This window comes from Propithecus coquereli, unplaced genomic scaffold (assembly GCF_000956105.1).
Source record: "Propithecus coquereli isolate 6110/MARCELLA unplaced genomic scaffold, Pcoq_1.0 Scaffold306, whole genome shotgun sequence".
Lineage (NCBI taxonomy): Eukaryota > Metazoa > Chordata > Mammalia > Primates > Indriidae > Propithecus > Propithecus coquereli.
The window spans coordinates 1,694,276-1,721,799 of NW_012148686.1; the positions used below are offsets into that span (position 1 = coordinate 1,694,276).

Here is a 27,524-nt window from a genome sequence, read left to right on the forward strand (position 1 = left end):
AGAACTTTTTAGAAGAAAAGGGCCGTGTGAATACAGCTTCAGAAAGACGTTCCTCCTCTCCCCTCCTGTACTGCTCAGGGTGATCCGCAGTAACTCTCAGAGCAGTATGATTTATGGCTAAAAAGTTACTTACTTTCTAGAAGGGCGAGGAGGCACAAAAGTTTGAACCATAGCCGGGTAGGAGCAGGAGTAGTTTGTAGGGTCGGCCATAGCAGACGCCCACGCAGAGATGCTGAGGCTGAGCCCTGCCTGCCGGGCGCCGTCTGTGGTCCCTGCTCCCCTCTGCCCTTGCGCAGAGCGCAGGGCCGCTTTCCACGACTACCTGAACTGAATGCTCCGTGTCCCGTTCAGCTTGCTCTGTGCCTTGCCAGGCCCTTCTGGCTACCCACAGTGCTTCTGTGCTTTGAATCCCAGCTTCTCCTGAACAACAGCAACAAAACACTCTCTCTTTATTGAGTCTGCCTTGATTATTTCTGGATTCTTTTCAGGCCCTTGTTCCCTAGCCGTATGGTCTCTTCTGGGGGAGCCAAAAAGTTATCCCTTGCTTACTTAATGGCAAACCAACAATTTCCCATGTGACAGAAGCCGTGCCGTGATTACACGTAAGATACGTCCCCCGTTCAGTACTGGAGTGGGCACGCCCATTTTCCGTGACGTAGGAAAATGTCACTGCAGTGTGACCCAGCCGTTTGGTGGCTTGAGGTGGCAGGGCTTGGTTAACTGATCAAGTTCTTACCTGACCAGCTGGGACAGGACAGTTATAGGGCACCTACTGTGTGCTGGACTTTGAGCCCGACGCACAGTGGTGCAGGGTTCTAGGCTAGAGCTTGTTCCAGGGAGAATCAAGCCAGACGGGGTCCATGTCACGGGCACCAGGCTTTCCTTGTACCTGCCGCTCTTGAGAGGCTCCTCTTGCAGGGTCCTGGGGAGAAGAGGGAGAGGGAAAAGATTGTACCCAGAGGAAACTTCTGTGGCAAACTCCATGGTTCTGGGTTTTAACAACTAAATATCTCCCTGTAGGGAATGGAGAATGGATCATTCTTTTGTCCTCCAAGCCTCTGAACTCCTGTAGAGGGACAGGGCTTGAAAAGGGAAGCTTTTTATAATTAGATTGGAAGGTAAAGCTATAAGAAGTGTTTGAACAATGGCCCCAGATATGGGTGTTGGTTTAAAGAATTAGGACGAAAAACGGAATGAGAGAAAAGAGTTCATCGAAATAGATAAAAGAGAGCTGTATCTAGTTTTTTCTTTTTCTGATAGAAAAATCAGAAAAGTTTAGTGGAAAAAATTAGGGAAGTCAAGAGAGCCACCAATTCGAAGAAATTTTTTTTTTTTTAGTTGTAAATATTTCTAGAAATTTTAAAGAAAGAATGAAAAAGTATCATGATAAGGCGCCAGAAAGAATAAATAAGAGAATTAAAAGCAGCGTAGTGCGTTCCAAGGCAGAGACACTGTGGCCAGAAGTCCACACGTCTCTCGGCAACAGTTGGTTTTTCTCTTTTCAGGGAAGTTTTCACGATAAGCATTTGCAAATTAGTTGAAAGGAAATGACAAAAAAACAAAAAAAACACAACAACACTTCCTTAAGTAAAACAAAGCAAAAAAAATCTAAAAACCATTACATTCTGCCTCTTTTCTGAAATTGTCCAGAAAACTTATTTTGCACCCTTTCTTCATTGCTGGGGGTTTTGCGCCCGTTCTTTCGGCAGCCCCCGTGTGGTATTTTTGTTCCTGCTTTCTTCTCTGCCTCTAGTGTGAACAGGCCTGTCTGAGACAGCAGGGTCTGCTTGGTGGCCAATGCCCAGGGACTTCCTGGAGCTGAGTTGAGTTGTGTTTGGTAAATAGACAATCGAATCTGCTTTTAAGGCTTTTTTCCCCCTGCCGTGCAGGCCTCTAATGCATTCCAGCGAGCCGCACTGGCTCTGTCTGTCCTGTAAGTCGCCACAGGGAAACAGAAAGTGCAGCTCATTAGCTGGATGGTTGGTTTCCACATCCCCAAGTTATTAACACTGAGCACGACCTGAACGTAAAACTTCCAGATCCCGGACGTGCTCTGTCCTAGCCTGCGTGTTTCAGTTTTCCCCGTCCCCACGGTTCAGCGGGCTCGGGGGCAGGTGCCTGCTGGGGAGAACATTTTGGTGTGATGCGACTGAGCGTGGGGAACGCGCCAGGAACGCAGATGTGCCGGTGAGGCAGATGCCAGGTTAGCGTTTCCATAGCTCCCCGGTCCTCTCCTGAACAGCATGAAAGATGAGACTGGGAGCAAATAATTACCCTTGAAAATGGTTAGTGATTTTTAAAGTACTTCATATAGCAAAAACATTCTATCAGAATCAAAGCAGTGATAGACTGTTCTCTCTGTGTTAATGAAAATAATCCCTTATCACTGTGACTAAAACTTGTTTCTTGTGACATTTACTTTCATTCATTGTGATTTCTGGGAAATGAATGAAAACATTCTTATTCCAAAGAATTCTGAATTGCATTGGGTCAGCTCCCTCAACCTATGCAGACTGTAGTCTATTCATGGGGGAATGAGAAAAGGAAACAAAGGCTGTTATTTAAATGCCACTTTGCCTAGACTGTTGGTATAGGAAGCAGGGATTGAGTGCGTCATTTTGTCAGTCCTCATTTGCAAGGTCCGTGTTGTAAGATTAAAATTAACTTCCCGTTTTGCAGTGATTACAGCAATATAAAGGCAGCATATGAGGCCATGAAGAACGTGGCTTGCTTGATCAATGAGCGCAAACGTAAGCTGGAGAGCATAGACAAGATAGCCCGCTGGCAGGTGTCCATCGTGGGCTGGGAGGTAAGTGGGAAACGCCCCTCCTTATGGGCTGCTGTGAGCGTTATATAAGACAGTACAAATACAAAGCTTGACACAGCCCGTAATAATGGTCCAACAAATGCTTTCTCTGTGTCTACATATTAATATACACACACATATATATCTATTTATAAAAATAACAATGACAATAGGTAGCACCTGTATTGTGTTTACCATTTACATATACGAACTCATTTAATCTTCTCAACAGTCCTATGAAATAGCCACTGTTAACTATCCCCATTTAACAGATGGGGAGACTGAAGCACAGAAAGGTTAAGTAGCTTGCCCGAGGCCACACAGCTAAAAAGTGGCAGAGCCGGATTCAAAGCCAGGTGGGCCCGGATTCAAACTCCGTGATGGTGACCTTTCTGCTCTACCGCTGTTATTAAGAACAACAAGCCGATGCCATTCCGATTGTTTTTAGACCAAGTCAGATTATCCTACATCCATTAATTGAGCAGAACTCATTCTCCCAGAGGAATGAGAAAGTTTGGAGTGAGAAGTTAGGTTTTTAACTGAATAGGTGATAGCAGTGAAAGTTGGTGGGAAACACTAATATTACAAGGGCGTGATAGATGTCTGGAGCCTGGACGGGACCTCAGAGAACACATGTCCAAGTCCCTTACTTCGTGAGGGAAGAATCTAGGGCATGGCGTTGCTCTGAGCAAGTAAACAGAAGAACTATTTTGGAGTCAAGCTCTTTTGCCTCCAGAAAACATTGTGTGTGACTGGCATTGAAGGAGAACAAAATCTTATAAAACAAAGCCAGTGTCATACCAAATACCATAAAGTAACATTGGATTTGTGTTTTTCCTTTTGATCTTGGATTCTGACATTTAGGGGATAGTTTGTCAGAAGTTTGCTATTTCTTGTTGACAATTTTTCATCTGGCCTTTCGTTTTCAAGACCCTAAACTAGTTGTTATTCCAGGGAGCTGCTGTATACCTGGCGCAAAACGAAAGTCTTAGTACTGTGTTCCCATACACTAGAGCCTCCTCATTGCTTGCTTGTTCTTGGGGTCAGTCTGGGTCAGCTGCCATTTCAGATCTTAGCTGGATTGCATTAATTCAGCATGCTTCAGGTAAGGAAGACACTTCAGATAACATAGGGGTACTGTAACATTTTCTCATTGGGTAAGAAAAAAAGAAAAGAAAGAAATTTCATGCCCAAGGAGACCAATAACCGAGGTTTCAATGGCCTTGGAGGCCCTGCCCACCTGTGAATGGGGCAGGTGGTGGGCAGCCTCAGGTAACCAGAAAGTCTGAGAAAACTGTATCAGGGCCTCTCCCACATTCCTGACACCTGAGGAAATCAGAATTGGAAGATCCTAAGGTGTGTTTTTATCCTTCCAGGGACTAGATATCTTAGACCGAAGCTCAGAATTGATTCATTCTGGGGAACTGACCAAAATCACTAAGCAAGGCAAGAGCCAGCAGCGGACGTTCTTCCTGTTTGACCACCAGCTGGTGTCCTGCAAGAAGGACCTGCTGCGCAGGGACATGCTCTACTACAAGGGTCGGATGGACATGGACGAGATGGAGCTCGTGGACTTGGAGGATGGGCGGGACAAGGACTGGAACCTCAGCGTGAAAAACGCCTTCAAACTCGTCAGTAAGAGCTCGGACGAGGTTCATCTGTTTTGTGCCAAAAAACAAGAAGACAAGGCCAGGTGGCTGCAGGCCTGTGCGGACGAAAGGAAGCGGGTGCAGGAGGACCGGGAGATGGGTGAGCAGCCTGGGCCCCCGGGCCCCCCGGCCTCTGCTTTCTGGCCTCATTCTCTGGCCCCGCGTGCCTACTCTGCCCCAGCCCTCTCCGTGAGAGACCAGTCCCGCCCTGGGGAAAGGAGACAGGATTCGCAAATCCTTAATACTTGAAACCTTGCTTGACCGAGACAGGCCATGACAGGTGCAGTTACTAAATTTATTCAACACTTACCTTGTGTCAGACACTCTGCAGCACATTCATAGAGATTGTCTCGCTGACTCCCTATGAAGTGGTTACTATGATTATACCTGCTTTACAGATGAGAAAATTGAGGCTTATAGAACTGGCCTACTCTTGAGACATGGCCAAGTAGCATTTAAAACTAGCTCAGTTGTCCCCAGAGACTGAACCACACTGTGGTCACTCTCACCCAGGCCCTCGGAAGTATCGATGATGCTAGAGGCTTCCCCCAGCTGTGCCTTGGCAAAGCACTTAAATTGACCTTGCTGCCACCGTCAACTCACACCCACCGACTCTGCCTGCTGTTTCCGCATCTCCCGCACCTGTGAAACTAGGGACCTGGCCTCGTAGATTGCAGTTAAGGCAGTTTCTCCTTCATGCTCAGGATTACGCCTCTGCTCTTTGGTCTGTCTGCCCAGCGTCTGCTGGCCTGGAGGTATTGCATGGCCCCGGGGGACGGAGGCTGCTGTGCCTGGCATTCGGGATGGCAGCTCCACAGTCTCCAAGCCCCAGTCCCAGGGCCTCCCGAGCTCCTTAGGGTTTCGAGCACAAACTGTGGAATGAAAGTCAGCCCGAGTGAGCCCAGATCTCAGGTCACGTGGGCCAGGGTCGAGGAGGCATAGACGTTCCCCCTGCCCCACCCTTACCCACGGCCGTGAGCAAAGCCAGGCTGAAGACCAGGAGGTGCCCTATTGGTCCTCTCCAGCCCCAGCTTGAAGCTTGGCTATGGATTTGGGTCTCACCCACGGGAGGTTTTGTGGGACCCTCTGTTAGAGTCAGAAGGGATTTACAAGTGCATCAGGCTAACTGCCATCGGTAGCAGGAATCTCCTCAGAAACACTGTCAACAGGCGGACGTCGGCCTGTACCCGGACCACTCTACCATACAGAGCTCCCCACCTCACAGGCGGCCCCTTCTACCGAGTGTCAGGGTGTCCTGTAGATGAAGGAAATCTGTGTCCCAGCAACTGCTGTGTATTATCGATACTGATTCCAGGGCCCATTGAAATAAGGCTAATCACTCTATCATGCCCAGAATTCTGCAGATAGTTGCAGATTAAAATGCAAAATCACATCGTAACTCTACCTGTCAGGTATTGTGGTCTAGTGCAGGCCCTGAAATCATCTGTAAGTCGGAATGTTTGGATTTGCCCTGAAAGGGCACTGCCTGTTTACAGGGGCGTCCTAAGCACTTTCGACTTTGCCCTCAGTAGAAGAGAAAGGGGTGCCCTGCCGTGCAGTGCCCAGAAGACGGCGGCTGTCTGGGCGAGTGTGGGATAAAACAGGACACAGGCCCTGGCCTGGAGTGTCATGCCCGTCTCGGGGCCCTATACGTCACGTGTGGGCGGATACTAGAAAGAGTGCCATGAACCAGGGGGAGAGCCGAGCCCCAGGCCAGGCCTGGAGGGCCTCCGAGGCTGGAGATGCCAAGGGCGGCTGTGGAGACGTCAGGACCAGTCAGGGACAGATGGCAGGGCCTGGATCAGCTCCGCCTCAGTAGAGCGAGCGCCTGCCTGCAGAAGGAAGGCTTCCCAATGGAGATGGTAGGATCCAGCACCCACTTCAGCCTGTCTCGGCTCTGTCCTTCTGTCTGTCCTCATGTCCCCACTGCGAGGCCGAGGTTGGTCCCATCTCCGGTTTTCCAGCTCTGGTGGTTTCATGCAGTTCGCCCGCTGCACACAGCGTCGCTGCGCTGCAGAGCTTTACGCAGAGGGGAGTTCAGGGTGCAGGCTGTGCACAGCTGGGGAGCAAAATCCGGTTCCCGTTACTCAGGTAGTGCCTTTGTCAGGGTAGAACCGCTGACCCCCAAACACCTGCAGCACATGGCGGGCAGGCCTGGCCCCTTCTGCTTTGTCCTCTCCTCCCAGGACCTCCACCTGAGCGTTATCACTGGGGTGACCCTGCATGAACATTTTCCCAGGAGGGTCTGACTTTGCACAGTCTGTGTGTGTCATTATTAACAGCACCCATTTCACTCTTTAAAATGCCAGGGTCTGGAGGGTAGTTCTGTGCCCATCCTGTGATGATCTTGCAACCGCCCTGGCCAGTGTTCAGCTCCCCTGGTTCTATGAGAATTGAGGTTCTCGGCCTCAGGTTACGGTGAATACCTCGGTGCTGACATGGCTTGTGGTGCAAGTTGTATTCCAACATGTGTTCCCTGGCTCTGAACATATCATTTCTTTCTAAACCCAGGAATGGAAATTCCAGAAAATCAGAAGAAACTCGCCATGTTAAATGCTCAAAAGGCAGGACAAGGAAAGTCAAAAGGTAAGGTTTGGAGAGGGCTTCGTCTCCTTAACGTGTACGAGTATTCTAATAAAAGTGAGGGGAAGTTGTTAGCCTATGGCCGGCTTTGAGCAAAGGAGAGAAGTGCGATTTAAAACTCAAAGGACAGACCTGAATTAGGGGACAGTTGAAAGATAGCCTGCGTCTGGTTTTACATGTACACCAGTGTTTGTGCTCCCATTGGAAGAGGGCACAGGAAAGGTCTTTAGAGGTGGTACCAGAGGGTTGCAGACCTCCCCACCCCTGAGGGACGATGATGTTAGCCTCACCAGGCCACACGGCACCAGTCTGAGGCAGACAAGGACACTTGCATTTTTGGGGCATGAGAGGAGGAAATCGCCAACCTCAGCCTACTTGTCAGCTATAGGCTGGCTACATTCTAGTTTAGGTGAGAAAAGATCTAAGAAAGTTGAGTACATCAGGCAATGATGACACAAAAAGAAGACACAGGGCCGAGCGCGGTGGCTCACGCCTGTAATCCTAGCTCTCTGGGAGGCCGAGGCAGGCGGATTGTTTGAGCTCAGGAGTTCGAAACCAGCCTGAGCAAGAGCGAGACCCTGTCTCTACTAAAATTAGAAAGAAATTAATTGGACAACTAAAAATATATAGAAAAAATTAGCCGGGCATGGTGGCGCATGCCTGTAGTCCCAGCTACTCGGGAGGCTGAGGCAGGAGGATCGCTTGAGCCCAGGAGTTTGAGGTTGCTGTGAGCTAGGCTGACGCCATGGCACTCACTCTAGCCTGGGCAACATAGTGAGACTCTGTCTCAAAAAAAAAAAAAAAGAAGACACAGGAGCTTATTTAAAGCAGTGATTCATTACCCTCTGTGCACATGAGAATCACTGGGCAGCTACTTAGAAACACGGATGCCCGGGCCACGTTCCCAGGGGCCCTAATGCTCAAAGATTTTTCCACAATGCAGATGACACAAATGATCTATTCTAGCCCAAAAGGAATTCAATAAAAAGGATTTTCATTCCAAAAAAAATGCATTATATTCTTTAAAACTTTATTCAGGTCAACTTTCTACTTTAACAGGGATTTACCCTATGAAATTTATCCCATTCAATATTTTCCTAACTGAAAATGCAAAAACAAGGACCAGTTAATCTCAGGACTATGACAGGCCATCAACAAATGGGCCAAGAAGAATCTGTCACCAAAATGACACTTAGCATTCCCCTGCTCTTCCCACACAGATGCAGATTTTCCCCCCACTAAGTTATAAATATCTTCAAGGCAGAAAAACCCATTTTTTTTCATTTTTATTTTTTTGTATCTCCACTGTTAATGGCAGGTGACTAGTAAATATCAGTTAGAACTTATTAGTTTCTGTTCATATCTTCTAAGAGTCCCTCGCCCGTGGCTTAGCACTGAAGAATGGAATGAATACTAATGCTGATGGGTGGCCACCGGGTCGGGCACTATGTGGGCTCTCTTATTTCTTCCTTCTCATTGCCTGGAAGATGAGGAAATGGCAAGTTTTGGGCAGGGGTGGCTTCTGAATCAAGTCCTGCCGGCTTTCAGAACCCACCCTCTTCCGTCACGTCATGCTGACTTACACAGTCACCTTTTGATCTAATAGCTGATTTTAATAAACCTTTTAAATGACCTGTGCACAGATTTAAAATGCCTACTCTAGGCCAGGTACAGTGGCTCACACCTGTAATCCCAGCACTTTGGGAGGCCGAGGTGGGAGGCTCACCGGAGCCCAGGAGTTCGAGGCTGCAGTGAGCTATGATCGCACCACTGCACTCCAGCCTGGGTGACAGGGCGAGACTCTGTCTCAAGAAAAATAAATAAATAAAATGCCTACTCTAGTAAACAGTTTTGATGAGAGCAATCAGGTATTGGCACTGTTCTGAGCACCTCCATTGACTCATTTAATTCTCATAGCAGCCCAATAGGTATTGTTATCCCCACTTTAGAGATTAGGAAACTGAGGCACAGAGAAATCAAATGATTCCCCCAATAATCACAGCTAATAAGGGGCAGAGAAGGATTTGGGCTGAGGCAATACGAGCTCCAGGCTTTCATTTAGAGCATGTCACTGTTTCTCATCCTGTCAGCGGGGTTCTAATTCTGCCACTTAACCACTCTGTGGTGGCAGGGGAGCCCCATAACCTCCCTGGCTTTCAGTTTCCTTCCCTGTCAATTTAGCATAACGGTCCCCTCCTTGGAAGCTTTTGGGAGGATTCAATGCGATCACTATGTCAGGTTCCACACGCAGCATCCAAACATAATGAGTGTTTCTCGCGTAGCTACTAGAGGTTCTGTTGGTTAATGTGAATTAAGAATCAGCTAAGGATTTTGAGTCTTGGCACTTTTTTTTTCCTTTTCAGTTAACAAGTGACCCTCAGTCCCTGTTCCATCTTTCTCCCCTTCGATGTAGGCTACAGTGGGTGCCCCGTGGCCCCCCCGCACCAGGGCTTACACCCCCTCCACCAGCGCCATGTCACCGTGCCCACCAGTGTCCCCCAGCAGCAGGTCTTCGCCCTGGCAGAACCCAAGAGGAAGCCTTCGCTCTTCTGGCACACCTTCAATAAGCTCACGCCTTTCCGGAAGTGAAAACGGGAGGGCCGTACTCCAACCGAGCAGTTGTTGCAAAGAGGAGAACCGTTTTTGTTTCTTCTATGCTTAAGTCCAAGGAAAGTTTCTTGAACCCAGTGCTGAAAACTTCTTTTGGGGGATCAATGAAAGAGAGAAGGACACGGACTCACCTTCAGCCTTCAGAGACCCAGCTGCCTTCATGGAAGGGCGGAGAAGGTCGTGACGCACAGCTTCATCCTGCATGAGAACCCCCTCGCCCTGCGACCCGCTCTGAGGTGGCCGAGACTTGGGACCCAGTACCACGCTCCCAAGGGAACGCTGAGAAGGGGGCCCCAGCCAGCCTCGCCCATCAATGATGAGCAAGCTTCCACTACGGTTCCGGCACAGGGTGTCGCGAGATTTTCGGTTCCTAAAGAAGGACTAAATTAGAGAATCCCTTTTGCATTTGAAGGGAGTCGTGGAGACGAGGTTGGTCCCGTGCTGTCTTTTGCTAGCATGTGGCTGGGCACACCTAGAAGGTGAGCTCTTAATCCTTTCCATAGTATCAGGGAACCTACCGCTGCTGTGAGGTGGCTGTGGTGTTTCCTGGTGTCTTCTGAGTCCACACAGTTGCCAAATGGTAGTACAGGCTTCATCTTGCAAGATTCCTCTTCCTACAAGCAAAGGGGAGAAAACAATGTTGCATTCATCACCTGGCAGCGTGATTTGCAGTGCAGAGTGACTTAAGCATCCTCAGGATACCGCTGCTTTCAAGACAAGGAGGGAGAAATCCTACTGCATGCCGGGTTTGTCCTTAGGCAGGTCCTCTGCTGCCTTGAGTAACTCCACAAGCAAAAATCGTGTCTTGCCCACACGCCATAACCTAAGAAACTCTGCCATTCAAACAACTTTTTGAGATACAAAAGCCCATTTGCTCTAATTTTCATGATAAAGGAAATATGAAAATGCACTGTTGGAAGGCATTCTCAAAGAGCATCCCTGCACCGCTCCTGACATCCTCACCAAATTGTAACGAAATTACGAAGACACGTACATTCCATGGAGAAAACATGACGGGGGTGAAGCAGTCCTGCTCCTGGGGATTTGAAACTGCCTCTGTCACATAAACCCAAAACAAAAGCATATAACTGTGCCACCATGGGAATGTCGTCACATTTCCCAAGACTAATTCTTTACAAAGGAGACCTTAACAAAATATCAAGGCTTAGAGATAGCAGTCTTAACGAAGGCCACACGGGCTGATACCTGCCGATAATAATCTCCTTTATTTGTTTATATTGTGCATTTTGATGAAAATAACTTTAGCTATGTCTGGAGAAAACAGGCTCTGCAAAGGAGATGCCATTTTTAACCTACTCAGTGCCCTGGATGGAAGGTGTTGTGTTATGCAGTTTGTGGATTTCTATTTGAAAAGCTCATTTTTGTATGCTACTCTTGCAAAGTTCTTTCTTCTAGTAGACCCATGCTTTGAGAATAAACAAATCTGTGATGTCAAAGACAAAGGTGTAATCTCCAGTCTCCAGGTGTGTGTTCCTCCATTCTCCCCGGCCTTCCCCCACATCCAGAGCTATTCCTTAAGTGGGTGACATCACACATCAAGAAAAAGTGCCCCTGGCCCTCTCTGGTGGGCCCTTAGAGCATTCCATGACTGTTCACGACCCTGCTCTGCGCCGTGGCATGCTTGCCTCTAGGCAGCAGTGCTGGAGCATTGCGATGCCCTGCGGCTAGTAGCCCCGGGGTTGCTTCTGTGGACTTCCAGACTGCGTGTCCTGAGATAGAAGTTGCTCTGTGAGGAACATTCTTGCAAGGTGCTATGGCGTGTGACTGGGTATGTGTGCGTTTCCTTCTTGAATAGACACTTCAACTTTAGTTGTATTTATATAACTGACCTTTTTACTAACAAAATACAATGATATATTTTGGAAACGATACTTAATGTGCTTTTCCTGGACACCTCAGCAATAACTGTGGGGGTCTTTGTGCTACATAAAGTTGTTTGTATATACAGCAATTTTGAACAATTTTTTTATGTAATGTAAGAATTGCTTTAAGGAAGTAAAGAGAATCTTTTGCTTATGTTACATTTTCAGTGAGGATTCAATTAAAGAGTCACTGTTAGGGCTTCCATTTCCTAATACTCACTCATGGGCAATGAAGAAATGCTTTAAATTTTTGTGACCAGTCCTAATGTATTTCCCAGCTGAGCCCTAACTTCCGGTTCCCACCTACCTCCACGGACTTCCTAACATAGAGTCATGAATACCAGGACGTGTTTTTGTTATGTCAGGTTCAATTCAAGTCCCAGGGTTGTCCCTGTCAGTTTTATACAGTGTGAGAATCACTCGATCAAATATCTGATCAAGTAGGTCCTACTTGGGTTTTCAGGTGGTTTTGAAAACTTCTCATGTATTTTTTAAAGGATAAAACATCCTTTGACTTCTTGAAAAATCTATATATCTAGCTTGGGTTTTATTACCAAATACCTGAGTTCTTCAAAGATTGGAAGGCTCAATTTTTGGCTTGAATTCATTTTTGGCTTGCCAAACTTCCTTCTTGATTTAAGTCACATGCTCCACTTGGAAAGAAGAAAGAACAAAGAGCCTCCTAAGTGGATTGTGTGTGAATTTCATTGGGAATCTCACTCCCTCCTGTCTTTCTCTGTTTTTAACCTCACATTACATAATATGGGTAGGCCAAAAAAAAGGGTGACATAACATTTGGACAAATTTCACCTATTCTTTTATGTTTCAGAATTCGTCCACTTTGTTGAAAGACAGTGGAAATGGCCTTGGGTCAAAAGCAACCTTCTCAATTTTGATCACACCTAAAATGTATGACAGCCCTAAAGTAGATTATAACCAATCATAGAATAGAATATTTGCAAATTCCTGGAGTAATGCCATTCTTTGTCTTTGGCCTGCAGACTAGAATGAGGGTGGCAGCAATTTGCCAGAGCTTTCCTGGGACACCATCTGCATAGTTTGCTTTCATTAGATCTGATTTTTGTTTCCCACTGGCAGATCTGATTTTGTAGTTGAAAATATTTCACTACCATCTAATGCTATTTCTAAATATTGTCGTGCCTTTTTATACTTAATCCAGATGAAGGCTAACACCATGCCTATTCAGGAAATCCCTGCATACCTCATTGCTGTTATCTAGACACAAAGCAGAGGGACATGTAATTAAAAATTTGGTTTACAATATAAATCTTTTGTAAAAGCCAGGTGATCCAGAAATCTCTGCATGCCTAAATTCCTGATATTCCTCAATACAAATCAACTTAATTTCCTAGCCAGAAATGAATAGCCTGATTACATGGAGTTAGGGGGAGTATTTCTGCACTATTATTTCATCAAAGAGGAGAGAAACATAAAGGTGTTCCTCATGGGACAGGGCCAACAAGAATGAATAAATGTCCTTTCAGTGGCTCACAGGCCAGGGATGCTGGACACAAACTTCTAGGTTAAACTGCTAGCAGACCAGTTTTCCCTATAATAAGTTAAACCTATGAATTGTTCTCTCTGTTAAAATTTCCCTTGGCTAATGGCTGTTGTTTCCAGAATGCAATGAAAGTGGAATTCAAAAGGCCTTGCAAAAAATAAGTGGAAACTCTCGCTGGTAGTGAAGGAAAAAAAGCAGAAGCTTCAATATTTGATGTAAGTTCACCCAGCTGCAACATACTTTCCATTGTTGCCTTTAGTCATCTCATAAGCATTGACATTTTGTGCTTAGAAAATACTTTGAACTGCTTCTGTAATTTAATAGTGGGTCATTTTTGTAAATATTAACATCCATTGTGTATGACTTGCTTACCTACTTTGCAAGGATTTTGACACCCTTTAAACTCATCAACATCAAGGTGATGTTTTTCCGTATAAGTCAAGCGATGGCTTCCGAACTGATGAATTAGCTGTTGACAGCTGAAATATGGTGTACAAGATTGCTTTAACTTGATATGTATTTTTGTTGAATGAAGTTTTTTGTAAAAAAAAAAAAAAATATTTACAATGTTATTTGAATGATTTCTTGTAAATGCTGTGAATCTATATTTGTTGTTTTGTATCTGGATATTAAAATTAATTTGCCAAACTGGTTCTCGCAATGCATTTGAGTAGCAAAATAAGATAGATTTAAAAGAAAGAAGTAGCGAGTGAGTGCCAGGATAGTTTCTGGGGTTTGCACATGCTCTCCTGCCCTGACGTTGGAAGACTTCTTTGCAGTAGCAATTCATCCATCGTGAGCTCCCCCAAACCACCAGGGAGGTGTGAGAGAAAGAAGGCTCTGAGGGGAACCTAGAATGCTTGACTGGAAAGATGTCACTAGACTAGATGTTGGAGTAAGAGTGAGACAAGCGACAAGAAGTGAGCCCTTCTTGGTGGCTGCAGCTTCTGCGAGGAGGGACGAGAGCAGATGAACAGAGCACGTGTTCTGTTTGTGCCCTTGGACGCCACAGCTGCTGACAGGCCCCCTTCCACAGGAGGTGTGCTAGTGGGCCTGGACTCACCCTTGGCTAGTGGGGCGGATAAGAATTTCCTTCTCTAATTTACAGCTCAGAAAAGCCGAGTCAATAGCCCATTGTTTGCTGTGACTAATCAGAACAGGGTTCCTATAAAGGTTGCCAAGCGGCTACTCCCCACTTTTTGTTTACTCCTAACATCCACCTACTTCCCAGAGCAATCTGCTGCCCCTCCAGGCGCTGGACCGGCAGAGACTGAGAGCCCCGGAACCCAAAGGATGCCTCAAAATGGCACCACGTATAGGAAGGAGTGGAAATAAAGAGCATGCAGTGGCATTTTCTTCTGGAAGAGTTGTGAGGATGATGGACCCATGGACATTAGCCACTCACTCTGTGCCCTGGAGAGACTGAGTCGAAATGTGTGAGTCATCCAAGGGAGACACACACGTGATGGTGTGATGAAGTGGGTAGCTTCAGAGAACTGAGTCCCTTCCTCCCATGAGGATCCAGGCCAGGGGTCCCAACGCCTGGGTGGGCTTCACACAGGCCCCAGCAGGATCCTGGGGGCAGATGCCCCCACCTGGTTTGGGGGTGTCCCAAAGCCAGGCCGCCTGGCGGGGTCTCCGAGTGGCTGGAACGGGGCTGTGAGGCGCGTGAGAGCCCAGCGTGGCGGGGCACAGGCAGCAGAGCTCGCCCCGGAGGCAGGGGGCGCCTTAGGGACGCGGCCCAACTGGGAGCACAGGGCGGGAGAGCAGCGGGTGCGGCGGTCAGGGCGGGTCCCCACCGGTGGCAGGTTGGTGACACCGGCTGCAAACGCTGGTGGGGCGTGAGGGGACGGGAGTGCCACAAACAGACACGTGTGGCCTGGAGGGGCGGGGACCGGGGGCTGGGGCTCCGAGCTGGGGTCGGTGGCTACCCCTCGGAGGGAACTAGTTGAAGGCGGCGCGGAGCTCAGGAGCGAGGTCAGGGCTGGACACGCGGGTTGGAGCGCGCTGGCCTGCGGGGTCGAACCGCGAAGCCAGAGGCGGGGGTCGGGGGTCAGCGTGGCCCATATGGGAAACAGGCAGGGGAAGGGACGGAGGGGGCCGGGGACGAGGCCGCACGGGCGCAGAGGAGTAGCTGGCCACTGCCGCCCAGAGCCCACCTGCTACGCAGGGACTAGAGGGGCCTGTGGGTTTAGGACCCCAGGCCGTGGGACAGCCATGAGAAACCAGATCTCGGCTCAATTCATGCCATCTGTTTGAATCCCCCCACCACCCTGGGCCCTCGCATTGTTTCGGCCGATGTACTGATGAGGAAATCGAGGCAGAGTGAGAGTAAGTAGGGGCGGGGGTCAGCTCTGCCCAGGGGGCTCCATTCCGCCTGTGGCCTCTACCGCCCAGCTCAGGTCTCCTCTGCACCTGGGGGAAAGCGTTGGGTACGTTTATCCTCTTGAAGCTATTTTAAAGTTTTAGATAAATGTTAATAGACACTCGTGAAGAAAAGTCAAGAATCACGGTTACAGGGCGTTGAACAAATGGTTGCACCATGTTCTCAGTGACGGGTAGGGGTGTGTGTGAGAAGGGAAGGGGGGCACTAAATCGTACGTACACGAATGCCTAAAATCAAAAGGACTTACGTACACAGAAGCTTGAAAATCCGATTCAGTGACAGCAATTCCAAGGTTCCGGGATCCAGATAAGACCTGGCCACTGTCACTGCCTTTAGTTTTGTCCTATTGCCCATAATTGCCCCACCTGAGAAACTGCCAGGGAAAGGCACAAAAATCTCTGTGAGAAAGAAACCTGCCGTGGAGACTCCTTCCTCCAGACTCCACTGGAGAGAACACCTTGAGTTCCCTCATTTGATTAAAAAGGAGCTAAGTTTTCTAGATTAAGTGGTGCTGGTAGAAGATGCTACCTGACTCAATTTTGCTGTAATTCTTGAAGCTCTTCCAAGACATCGTGGGCCTTCCTCTGTTCCCTCCCCTTCCTGCTATTTTGCAGATAAATTCACCAGAGAATTGTATGGCAGGAAGACATGATTTTATTTAGTTTACCCTTGATTCCTGGTTTGCACAGCACCTGGGTACGGCCTGCAGCCCTGGGGTTCAGGTAAGTGCATTGGGAAAGGATTTATTTACATTCAATTTAAGGCATGTGGGTCCTAGAACAGTTCTTACATTATTAGTGTTGGATAATCCTGGTTAATTATTTGCAAACTAGTCAGATGTCTATAGTGTTTGGGGTCGGGGTAAGCCGGTTCCCAAATGCACACTTGAGGAAGAGGCTAAACAGGAGATCAATGCGGATTTTTGAATTCTGCCAGAACTCTGCAAACTGCCTGGGACAAGGAATAAAAACCATAGAATAAATGACAAGAATAGCATACCTTTTTAGAGAGCTTTCTAGAGAAGCTTATAGATTATTTTGCACAGATTGCAATGTGTACATTTTTATTTTTATAGCTATGCTAATTTACACAGCGTAGTACAAAACCCCTCAATATAATATATATGAAGAAGAAACACATAAAATGTACAATATATACAGCATGTGGAGGAAAATATATTCAATGAAGACAACTTAGAGATATTTGGATCCTTAGACTGTCAGACGTAGAAGGGCATTAGTTCATCCTTTGCATTTTATGCACAAGGAACCCGAGGCTCAGTGATTTGGAGACCCTGGTTTCTGGCAGGTCTGTATTAAATCCTAGTATTGGGGGAAGTAAGATTCCTGAAGGGTGGTAACCCTTAACCTTGGCTTGTGACTTAGGGACATGATGTCCTTGGAGAAAATCAGTAGGGCACTGGGTGACCCTTTATCAAGAGATTCAGCAGTGAAGGAGAAATACAGTAAAGCGTAGGAGAGCGACCCAGAAATAAGAAGCTAACTAAATAAGAACCTATTTTATTTGGGACAAAACAACATTAACTCCAAAGTCATTTGCAGTCTGTGTCCCTTTGCCCCTCCCGAGTCAGTGTGTCAGACTTAAGATCCCAGCATTCTGCAGAATGTTTGCATCTGTTCTCTGTGCATTCACAACGATTGTCTTGATCTATCTAAGGCAGTGACTATTGTCAGTTTTTAAATATGTTACCTAAAGGGTTGGATGCCCAGTGAGTCCTCAGCAGCTCTGCCCCCTGAGCTGACTGACCACGGATGCCCGCAAGCCTTCCCTACGTCTGATGCACAGCCTCACCTTGGGCAGTGGGTGCCTTGCATTAGTCAGGATGTGGGCCTAGCTGTGTGTCACAGAGACCCCCAAATGATAGTGGCTTTAGCAAGTTAGAAGTGTATTTCTCTCCCATGCTCTCATGTCAAAGCTGGGCTGGGAGGGAAGGTCTGGTCTGTGGAGTCATCTAAGACCAGGATTTTTCTATCTCCAACTGTTGCCCTCCTTCGAGGAGTCCAAGCCAGCCCCCACCCTGTGCACACCAGACACAGGAAGAGGGAAAGAGCCCAGGAAGGCCACACTCTTTCCCTTTAAGGTCTGGTCCACAACTGTACACATCACTTTTGCTCATTCCCACAGCCCATAATCTAGTTTCATGGTTATATCCAGGCTGCAAGGGAGGCTGGAAGATATAGTCCGTTGTGGGCAGCTAAGTGCCCAGCTAAAATTTCTATTACCACAGAAGAAGGTGAGAAGGGGTGTTGGAGATAACTATTGATCTCCACCAAAAGCACTGACGAGGGTCAGATTTGATACCCAGCCACCTCCCCAAGTGTTGAGCCACACGCAGTTGGGACCAGGAAAATATTCCTTGCATTCATTCATTCATTCAACAAACATTTGACTTGAGGTACCGAAAACAAGGAAGTGGAAAGGTGCAGTCACTATCTTCAGAAAGCTCTAACCCAGGTTGTACCTACCGATTGATCACTAGTCTCAGCATGGTATTGAGAACACGTGGGCTTGGGGCGGCAGGAATCCAGGCGAGAGAAGAGGGAGGGAGGGAGGGAATGTGGGAAGCAGAAGGGGGTCCCAGCTCTAGTCCTTTCTGGAGAAAGACCAGACACAGGACTTAAAAGTTGAGGGGCTCACTGTGGTTGAACTAATACAACTGAGGGTCCAACTCATAGTTTTGTGAGAGGCACAAATATTATTTTTTATTTTTCAAAATAACATTGATGTAATTTCTATTATAGTCCTAGTGCAAACCCTCAGTGTTCTACACTGAGGTGTAAGCCTTCCAGATTTTCTTATTAGAAAGTGCCACAACTTTGGAAGTGCCGCTACCCATTTGGAAGCAAAGTGTGTTGGGTTAATCAGAATCAGTTGTGGAAGGGTTTCCATGCTCTCTAAGCAAGCTAGACCGACTCCGCGCCTGCACGGAGCTTGCAGAACTAGCGAAGGAATCACAGGAAGATAAATGTTTGCTTTCACGCTGGCTCTTCCCTAGCTGGAGAACAAAATGGAGTTTGTCCTAACTTACCTTTATGATCTTGGGATCTTTTTATTGCTGGAATAATTGTTGTACTGCACATTTTGAAAAGTTGGAAAGGAAAATTATAGAACCCTCAACAAAGGTTGGTTGGTGGCATTTAGGTTTGATGGCTACCAGCCACTTCTGAGTTAAACAAAGGAGGCTGGTGTAGATTATTCATGGAATTTGTTTCTAAGAAATCTCAATTTCCTGAAATGAAGTGAGTTTGTGACTTCAAAGGGAAACATCTGTACTTCCTTTTCCAAAAATACTCTATTTGCATTAGCCTGCACCCTGTGAGATTTCCACCAGATGGTGATATAGCCCTTTGGATGACAGAGACTCGCGCTGGTTTTAAACAGTGTATCTCTAGAAATATTTGTATAGTACTGTAAAAAGGCATTTTTTTAAAAAAAAGGAAAAATTCCCATAACTCCACCATTCTACAACAACCACGTTCATTTGCATATATTCAGTTCTAGTTTTTGTCAATATGCAGATATACATAGGTACATTCATAATATGCATGGCATTTTGGTCTATTTTTTAAAAATTCAACACAACATATATCTTTTACATATTTCTGTATGACCTTCATAATTATTTCAGTAGTTACATACTATTCTACTCGCCCAACCTCTCCTCTGTTGTTACACATTATGTAGTGTGCATTTCTTCACTATTAAAGACAATGCTGCAGTTTGTATCTTTGGCACACAAATTTTGGATTCTTAAGTAGAATGTTAGGGATGGGTCAAAGATATAGATGCCTTTTGTTCTTTAACTTTCCAAAGGGCTGTCAGATTACACTGCCATCGGCGTTATGTGAGGGTCTGGATACTGCCCAGTTACGCCAACTCATGTTTTTATGTTTCGATTTGTTTCTTAAGCCCTAAGGTATCTAGCATGATATATTCATTCCATTCGATTAGTATTTGGTCAACCTACTTTTTCAGGTTAAATATTTAGTATCGGCAATACAATAATGAGGAAAATAAAGCCAGGTGGGGACCTAGAGTTTTAATCCTGCAATTACATCAACAAACGTAGAACCCCCGCATGACAGGTGCCATGGATGAGAGGACATGGTGCTATGCACCCCTTCAGGAGATGTGGGTCCTACAATCCAAGTTTCATATTCCTATTCCGTCGAGGTCTTGCATATGCCAGTCCCTCTGTCTGGAACCCTGCCCAAGCGCTGTCTCAGCCCCTGATGAGGTTAGAACGCAAATTAATAAGTGCGGTTGGGGGGCAGTGTTCATAGAGGGAAGGACCTGAAAATGCACTTCTCCCAAACTGTGGGGACTTCTGTGTGTGCACGTGTGTGTACACGTGTGTGTGCGCCCTTCTCCACAGTGCCTTCCGTAAAAACAAGACCTTAAGGAATACATCTAAACAGTAGGGCTGCTTGGAATGCTTTACTATTTTTAAAATTTTAATTTTTTAATGTTAAAATATATATAACATAAAATTTACCTGTTTAACCATTTTAAGTGTACAGTTCAGTGGCATTAAATACATTCATGTCATGCAGCCGTCAGCACTATCCATCTCCAGACCTTTCCATCTTCCCAACCTGAAACTCAGTACACAGTAAACAACTCCCGTGTCCACCTCTCCCCAGCCCTTGGCAGCCACCATCCTACGTTTTCTATGAGTTTGACTACTTTAGAAACCTCGTATAGGTGAAATCATGCAGATCGTCATTTTGTGACTGGCTTATTTTACTTAGCATAATGTCCTTAAGGTCCATTCATATTGTGGCATGTGTCAGAATTTCCTTCCTTTTTAAGGCGGAGTAATAGTCCATCGTGTAGCTATCCCGCATTTTCTTTATCCATTCATCCACCGGCGCACACTTGGGTTGCTGTTGTGAATGATGCTGCTGTGAACACAGGAGCTCTGTTCGAGTCCCCACTTTCAATTCTTCTGGGTATGTGCCTAGAAGTGGAATTGCCAGATTGGATGGTAATTCTGTGTTTGCTTTGCTATTTATAGTGTGCTTCCCTGCGCCTTGTGGTCAGAGTTGGTCTTTACAACAGTCCTGTAAGATAAGTAAGCATTCTTCTCTTCTAGGCAAAATGGTAAATGGAAGAGTATCCTGACCTTAAACTTGGCTTTCTTATTATTGATTGTTCACCATTAAGAGTGGTCTTGATCACATGTGTTACCTTTCAAGGACAATGGTCTTCTGATGTAACCAGCTTGGTCTCCTACCAGGTTGCCCCGCCCCTCCGTCCCTGACCATTCTGTCCAGATCTGACCGGGTGTGGGTCTGTGGCAGGGGACAGCCCATCCGCTTCCCACTGCAAGGAACAGAGGCTGTGTCCCTGGCCCCAGCAACAAAGTCTTCTCCTTTCAGTTTCTGTTTCCCTCTTTCAGTTCAGAGTCTGTCATCTGAACCATGAGGATCTGGTGGCTTCTGCTTGCCATTGGCATCTGCGCTGGGAACATAAACGCACAGGACACATGCAGGCAAGGGCACCCTGGCATCCCTGGGAATCCTGGGCACAATGGTCTGCCTGGAAGAGACGGACGAGATGGAGCGAAGGGTGACAAAGGGGATGCAGGTACTCACCACCGGGTTGTGTCAGCTGCCCTTACACTCATCCCTGCCTTCCTTTTATCTCATTCATGCATTCATTCATCATCCGTGGAGTCTTCCGCCCGTCCACTTATACCTCTTCCACCCAGCCTCCCGGCCGCCCAGCAAACACTGCCCGAGGGCCTGCTCCCTGCCAGGGTCTGTGCCAGGCACCTGGGCAGAGCACAGGAGAGGACCGACACGAGGAGGGCTAGATGTCGGGATGATCCACTTGGAGGCCCCACAGTTCCCAGGGCCCGCTGGGAGGCCAGCCCTTATGACGCCTGAGTCATAATCTGCCCGAGTCAGTCCTCTCGGGACCTGCAAGCTGGCCCAGCCTGCTCCTGTCACCCTGCAGCCAGGTCAGTGGGGCTGAAGTATGGGGGTCTCTGCTGCTCTGGGAGAGGCCAGAATCTGAGGTGACACTTGGCCTAGTGAGCTCTTCTACTGCCATGGCCAGAGCCACCTCCCACCTGCTGACGTCTACCCTGAGAAGCTGGAGCTCAGGGTGGCCTGTACTGAGCACGAGGGCTTGCGTGTGGTCAGCGGAACCTCACTCACCTGATGACCCGCGGGCTCCCGTGCCAACTTGATCAGCGGCATTTACCACCACTCTAAGGTGCTAGAGAGATCCTCCCAGAACCTCCCTTCCATCCCAAATAGTGTCTCGAAACCACAGTCAGCTGTGTTTTCACAGGAGGCCAGCAGACCCTGCACTCCCCGCAAGGGTGCAGGGGAAGCAACAGAATGAGAAACCCACCGGCGCCTCCGACTCCCGGCGCACTTCCCCAGGCCTCGGCGCAGGAGAGACATGTCAGGTGATTTCAACTCTTGCCCATTTTCTTCTTTTCCACCCAGGAGAACCAGGACATCCCGGCAGCCCAGGGAAGGACGGAGCGAGTGGGGACAAAGGAGAACGAGGTCAGAAGTTACGGTGCTCTAATTCTGAGCTATCCAGGATTTAACAATAATTATTAAGTGCTTCCTACGGACAAGTCCTTTAGGAGGTGCTGAGCATGTTCCAGCGATAAACGCAACGCAGTTCTTGCCCTCTGGAAGCAGGGATCAGTGGGATTGGCAAACTCTTTCTGTAAAGGGCTGATAGTAAATATTTTTGGCTTTTTGGGCCATATGGCCTCTGTCACTGCTGCCCAACTCTGCCACTGTCATGAAAGCAGCTGGAGATGCTACCTAAATGGGCATGGCTGTGTTCCAGTGGGGCTGTGTGCGCGACTACTGAAATTTGAAATTTGAATGTCCGTGACACATGGAAACATACATGTGACCATTTAAACATGTAAACCATTCTGCTTGCGGGTTATACAGAAGCAGGCGGGAGGCTGGCTCTGGCCCGTGGGCCATGGTTTGCTGAGCCCTGCATTGGTGCGTGAGCGCTGAGGAGTGAGACCGAACTGTCACTCAGTGCATCTGGAGACACTGCATGGAGGAGGTGGCCCCTGAGGGGAGGGGAGGACTCCCACAGCTGACAGGCAGGGAGATAGCGCAGCAAACACGGGTAGCTCTTTGTGCCGCTCCTGCAAACACGGGTAGCTCTTTGTGCCGCTCCTGTGTTTGTGCTTTCTATGTACTGACTCACTTACTGCAACAGCGCTCTACGCCCGGTGGTAGGATTATCCCGATTCTCTAGATGAGGGAGCAGGGGCATGGGAGGCTCACCGGCTTGCCTGGCATCCCGTGTGCGAAAGTGGTGGAGACAGGACGGAGTCTGCCATTTACTGCCAGAATCCACCTGCAACCCCTGCTCTCCAGTCGGCGTGGAAGGATCGGGAAGCGGTGAGCGCTTGCGTAGAATGATGAACTGCGCAATGTAACTGGCAGGTGGACAGGCCGGCTGGGCTGGGTAGCGGAGAGCAAGGTGTGCCACCCTGATGGATTGATTTTGTGTTCACTTCCTTGAGGAGGTTTCTAGGGGCATCACACAATGAGGGTTGAGCATCTATTAACCTGTTTTCTGCAGTTCTCCCCTGCCCTGAAGAGCGTTTTCTCTCAAGCACCGGCATTACCGAGTAGCCAATATGTGGAGTTAGGTGGTAAAGAGTTGTAATTTCTCATGTGAGCCTTGGCTTGGATTTAGTAGACAGGAGTCAACTAAATTGGGGTGGATGTGTGTGTAGTTTGAGAGTAAGTGAATTCCAACCCCTGGGCATACACTGAACCTGTGAGCTACTTTGTTTCATTTGTATGTGCAGTGATAGAAAAAGCAAAGTTGTTCACAAGGGACAGATTCACAAACCATCTCTTTATTCACTCTTTCTCTAATAGGAGCAGATGGAAACGTTGAAGCAAAAGGCATCAAAGGGGATCAAGGCTCCAGAGGACCCCCAGGAAAACACGGGCCAAAGGGCTTCGTTGGTCCCATGGGAGAGAAGGGCCTCCAAGGAGAGACCGGCCTTCCAGGGCAGAAGGGGGAGAAAGGGGATGTGGGCCCCCCTGGCCAAGAGGGCCAAAGGGGCAACACGGGGCCTTTGGGCCCAATTGGTTTACCTGGTCCAGTGGGCCCCATTGGAAAGCCCGGTCCCAAGGGAGAAGCTGGACCTTTGGGGCCCCAAGGTGAGCCGGGAGTCCGGGGAATACGAGGCTGGAAAGGGGATCGAGGAGAAAAAGGGAAAATTGGTGAGACTCCAGTGTTGCCCAAAAGCGCTTTCTCGGTGGGGCTCACGGTGCTGAGCAAGTTCCCGTCTTCAGATGTACCCATCAAGTTCGACAAGATCCTCTATAACGAATTCAACCATTACGACATAGCCACGGGGAAATTCACGTGCCACGCCGCGGGGGTCTATTACTTCACCTACCACATCACGGTCTTCTCCAGGAATGTCCAGGTATCTTTGGTCAAAAATGGGGTGAAAATACTGCACACCAAGGACGGCTACATGAGCTCGGAGGACCAGGCCTCTGGTGGCATCGTCCTGCAGCTGAAGCTCGGGGACGAGGTGTGGATGCAGGTGACGGGAGGAGAGAGGTTCAATGGCTTGTTTGCCGATGAGGACGATGACACGACCTTCACAGGCTTCCTTCTGTTCAGCAGCTAATGATGCAGAAGGATTTATGAATCTGCCGCACCGTCTGGCAGAATGAGCTTGCTGAAGGAGTTACTACAGGATTTTACCATGCTAATTCCTGAAATTATCGCAATAATCGTAAAAAGGTAAAAATAGGGAAATTATTCCTAAAACTGACGCTATGTAACTTACTGTCTTTTCAAGAGTGCATTTTAAAATAGTGCATTTTTTGTTATACTTTGTTTTCATATTTTTCATCATTCTCATTGTCTGAAGAATCCTTCGCGCGGATGTTTCTTGTGGGAAGAGCATTTTGGTATCATTTTAGTGTCCATTTATTGCTCATCTGTGTTTCTGAGGACATTAGGGAGAAAGGAAAGGAAAATGTTTATTCCATTCTGTGGCTAAGAAGGGCTCTAAGCTGGTGACTCTGTAACACTCTAGAAAGCTGTAAACACTGTTCATTTTCTAATTTAGGTTTTAATTGCCATTCAATCCAACAAATAGCTGTTTGGTACCTATTTGCCAGACTTGAATCTGTATTCCTTTTCTAGGTTTGCCACAACAAAGTTTGCAAACTGGGTGGCTTTAAACAACAGAAATTTACTCCCTCACAGTTCTGGAGGTTGGAAGTTTGAGATTAACGTATTAGCAGGGCCATGCTCCCTCCGAAGCTTCTAAAGGAGGATCTGTCCTTGCTGCTTCCAGCTTCTGCCAGCCCACAGCACTTCTTGGCTGTGGCGGCATCACTCTAATCTCTGCTTCCGTCTGCACATGGTGTCTTCCTTCTGTATCTGCCAGTGTCCACATTCCCTGTTTTTACAAGGACACCAGTCATATTGGATTAGGGCCAACCTTAATCTGGTATGACCTGTTTTAACCTGATTACATCTGCAAATATCTTATTTTCAAATAAGGTCACATTTATAGGTACCAAGGGTTAGGACTTCAACATATTCTTTTGGGAGACACAATTCAACCCATAACTGTCTGCCCTCTGGCCTCCCAAAGTCGATTTCCTTCCCATGTGCAAAACACATTTACCCCATCCCAATAGCCCCAAACATCTTAACAATTTCAGCATCAACTCGAAGTCCCAAATCTCATCTATCATCCACTCAAAGTCCCAAGTCCCATCATCTAAATCATTTAAATCAGCTATAGGTGAGACCTATTGTGTGATTCATCCCATGGCAAAATCTCTCTCCATCTGTGAACCTATGAAACCAGACAAGTTATCTTCTCCCAAAATAGAATGGTGGGCCAGGCCTAGGACAGACAGTCCCATCTTAAAAGGGAGAAATAGGAAGGAAAAAAGAGATCACAGGTCCCAAGCAAGTCTGAAACCCGGCAGGGAAAATTCCATTAGATTTCTTTCACTATTTACCTTCTAAAACTTTTAAATGAGCTATACAAGAAGAAAAAAAAAGTTACTGGACGGAGACTCCAAATGGAGTTACGGTTAGAAGTGCAGGATGGGGATGGATTTACTGAGACAGTAGGTTAGAGGTGAAACTTTTCCTTCAGGCCTATAGTGGGCATTTCTTGTTCAGACAGGTACCATCTATTTCCCCTCCTTCTGGGAACAGCATCCTAATGTCCACTCCCAGGCCAAGCCTTTCAACCGGGATAGACTCCACACTCTGGGGTGAGCATGGGATCAGGCCTGGCTAATCAGAACAGCACCTTCTTCTGGCCATGGTGACTTTTTCTAGACGACGCTTGATCCAGTCAGAACCAATGAGATGCAGTCTGTTGAGAAAAAGGCATGCTCATTTTCCCTGAAGTTAGAGCTGGGAGGATGAAGGCCTGAGGCTGCTGGCAGCCATCTAATCTGTAGAGCCTCAGAATAGAGCCAAACAGAGCTGGAGTAACCCAGCCCCATGGCGAGGTTAAGGCCCCCAAATCCAGCTGTACCTCAAGGCAGAGCTCTCCTTGGACTATCTTGTCCTGAGAGCCGCGCATTCTCTTTGTTTTCTTCAACCAATTTAATGCAGGTTGTTGTTGTTACTATTGCTTTCATCTGAAAGAATCTTATGTGGCCCATGGTCCAAGGATAGGGGCAGCATGATTATAGTGGAAAAAGCTCAAGACTAAGAACTGAAATATATGGGTTGTTGTTCCAGCCACGACAAAGGAATTTGGGTCGAGTGAGTTACCGAGCTTTTTTGTGCCCCAGTCTCCTGTTGTGCAATAGCGGTTGAGCTGAGTAATTTTGTATGGTCCCAATCCTCCTCTAAAATTTTGCAAGTAATTACATATGTTTAAGTTAACTTGATACACTTTTCTACTCTAAGAATTTAAACCATATGTATTCATAAAATTTGCCTAAGCAAATAAAGACTACTGGTGTCCTTTGAGTTTGAAGGAGTCATTCTTGCCATAATTTTCTAGTTCTTCATATCATCTCACTGTAAAGGCTATCTCCCCAACCCAAAAACGTGGCTACTGCGTGATGGTTCGGATGGATTCTTTTTCTGGCCTGCCTGGTACCAAATGGTGACAGTTAATTATTCACATATATATTGATTGTCACTCACCTCGTGGTGCTTGTGTTAGTCTCTAATCCCTGGGGTAACACTTGAGAGCAACTAATGGAGAAGCACAGGGCCCCGGGCTCGATGCATATTTAAGACAGAGCATTTTCTAAGCCACAACCTGGGATGTGTTGTCTGGTGGAATGTGCCACTTGAAATGGAATTGTCCTCAAAGCCATAGGATTTATAGTCATCCTATCCGTACTACAATGAAGTCAACATGGACTTATTCTCCAGGAAAGTGGGATTTTTCTGAATTATTACTATAAGCAGGCAGCACTGCTATAGATGTAATATTTAAAAATTACTTGGTGGTTATGGAAAATGTTGGAAATCTACAGAAATAGAAATAATGTCTATTTGTAAGTATTTTATTGGCCTTCCTTAGTTTATATTTCCCATGGAACAGAGCCAGGATGGGGTAAAACAAGTGAGGCCCACGGGGTGCAAAATTCATGGAGGCATCGCTCTCAGGCCTGACCCTGCCCGGCCCCCACAGTGGAGGAGCACCTCCTGAAGCTCTGCACCCCGCTCTCACATGCAGTTACAGAATGACTGACCATTCTAGTTACTGAGCCAGAGTGTCCTTATTCCTTGGCTTTTCTGAATTGTAATAACCCAGATTGTTTTTCCCCAGTGCAAAGTCTGATTTTGTTATGGCCCCAAAGGGGAATATCTGCTAACTCCCTTCTATTAGGATCAACAGTTTATAGGCTGAGACAGGCATAAAGAAAAAAACACAATTTATGACTAGGACAAAGGAAACAAGTTTTTATAAAACTCTTTTTGCAGGGTGAATATAGAAGATGAGATGTAAAACACATTTTAAAGGACTTCAAAAGATAAAGTTGACCAGGGAGGGTGTTTAATCTGCCATTTGGGATTATTTTTCATTGGCTGT

General features: G+C 47.1%; 2 protein-coding genes across 2 annotated transcripts in view; both read left to right on the forward strand.

The window, feature by feature from the left end:
- Window positions 1–9,513, forward strand: part of SPATA13 (spermatogenesis associated 13) — a 15,294-nt gene extending 5,781 nt beyond the window's left edge. The window contains exons 5-8 of the mRNA XM_012649905.1: window positions 2,680–2,809; window positions 4,183–4,555; window positions 6,967–7,041; window positions 9,402–9,513. Coding sequence (XP_012505359.1) covers window positions 2,680–2,809; window positions 4,183–4,555; window positions 6,967–7,041; window positions 9,402–9,412 — 589 coding nt within the window. The 3' untranslated portion in view covers window positions 9,413–9,513. The remainder of the gene's footprint in view (window positions 1–2,679; window positions 2,810–4,182; window positions 4,556–6,966; window positions 7,042–9,401) is intronic.
- Window positions 9,514–20,883: 11,370 nt separating this feature from the next.
- On the forward strand, window positions 20,884–24,116 carry LOC105814789 (complement C1q and tumor necrosis factor-related protein 9A). The gene is made up of 3 exons (XM_012649883.1): window positions 20,884–21,049; window positions 21,922–21,984; window positions 23,347–24,116. Exons 1-3 carry the CDS (start codon window positions 20,884–20,886, stop codon window positions 24,114–24,116), a joined length of 999 nt encoding a protein of 332 aa, XP_012505337.1.
- Window positions 24,117–27,524: the final 3,408 nt, after the last annotated feature.

What these genes read in the sequence shown, in the direction of transcription:
- LOC105814789 (XM_012649883.1), top strand. Translation starts at nt 20,884, where the DNA reads ATGAGGATCTGGTGGCTTCTGCTTGCCATTGGCATCTGCGCTGGGAAC. An exon ending in GGGTGACAAAGGGGATGCAG is followed by an intron (nt 21,050 to 21,921) that starts GTACTCACCACC and finishes TTTTCCACCCAG; the next exon opens with GAGAACCAGGACATCCCGGC. An exon ending in TGGGGACAAAGGAGAACGAG is followed by an intron (nt 21,985 to 23,346) that starts GTCAGAAGTTAC and finishes TTTCTCTAATAG; the next exon opens with GAGCAGATGGAAACGTTGAA.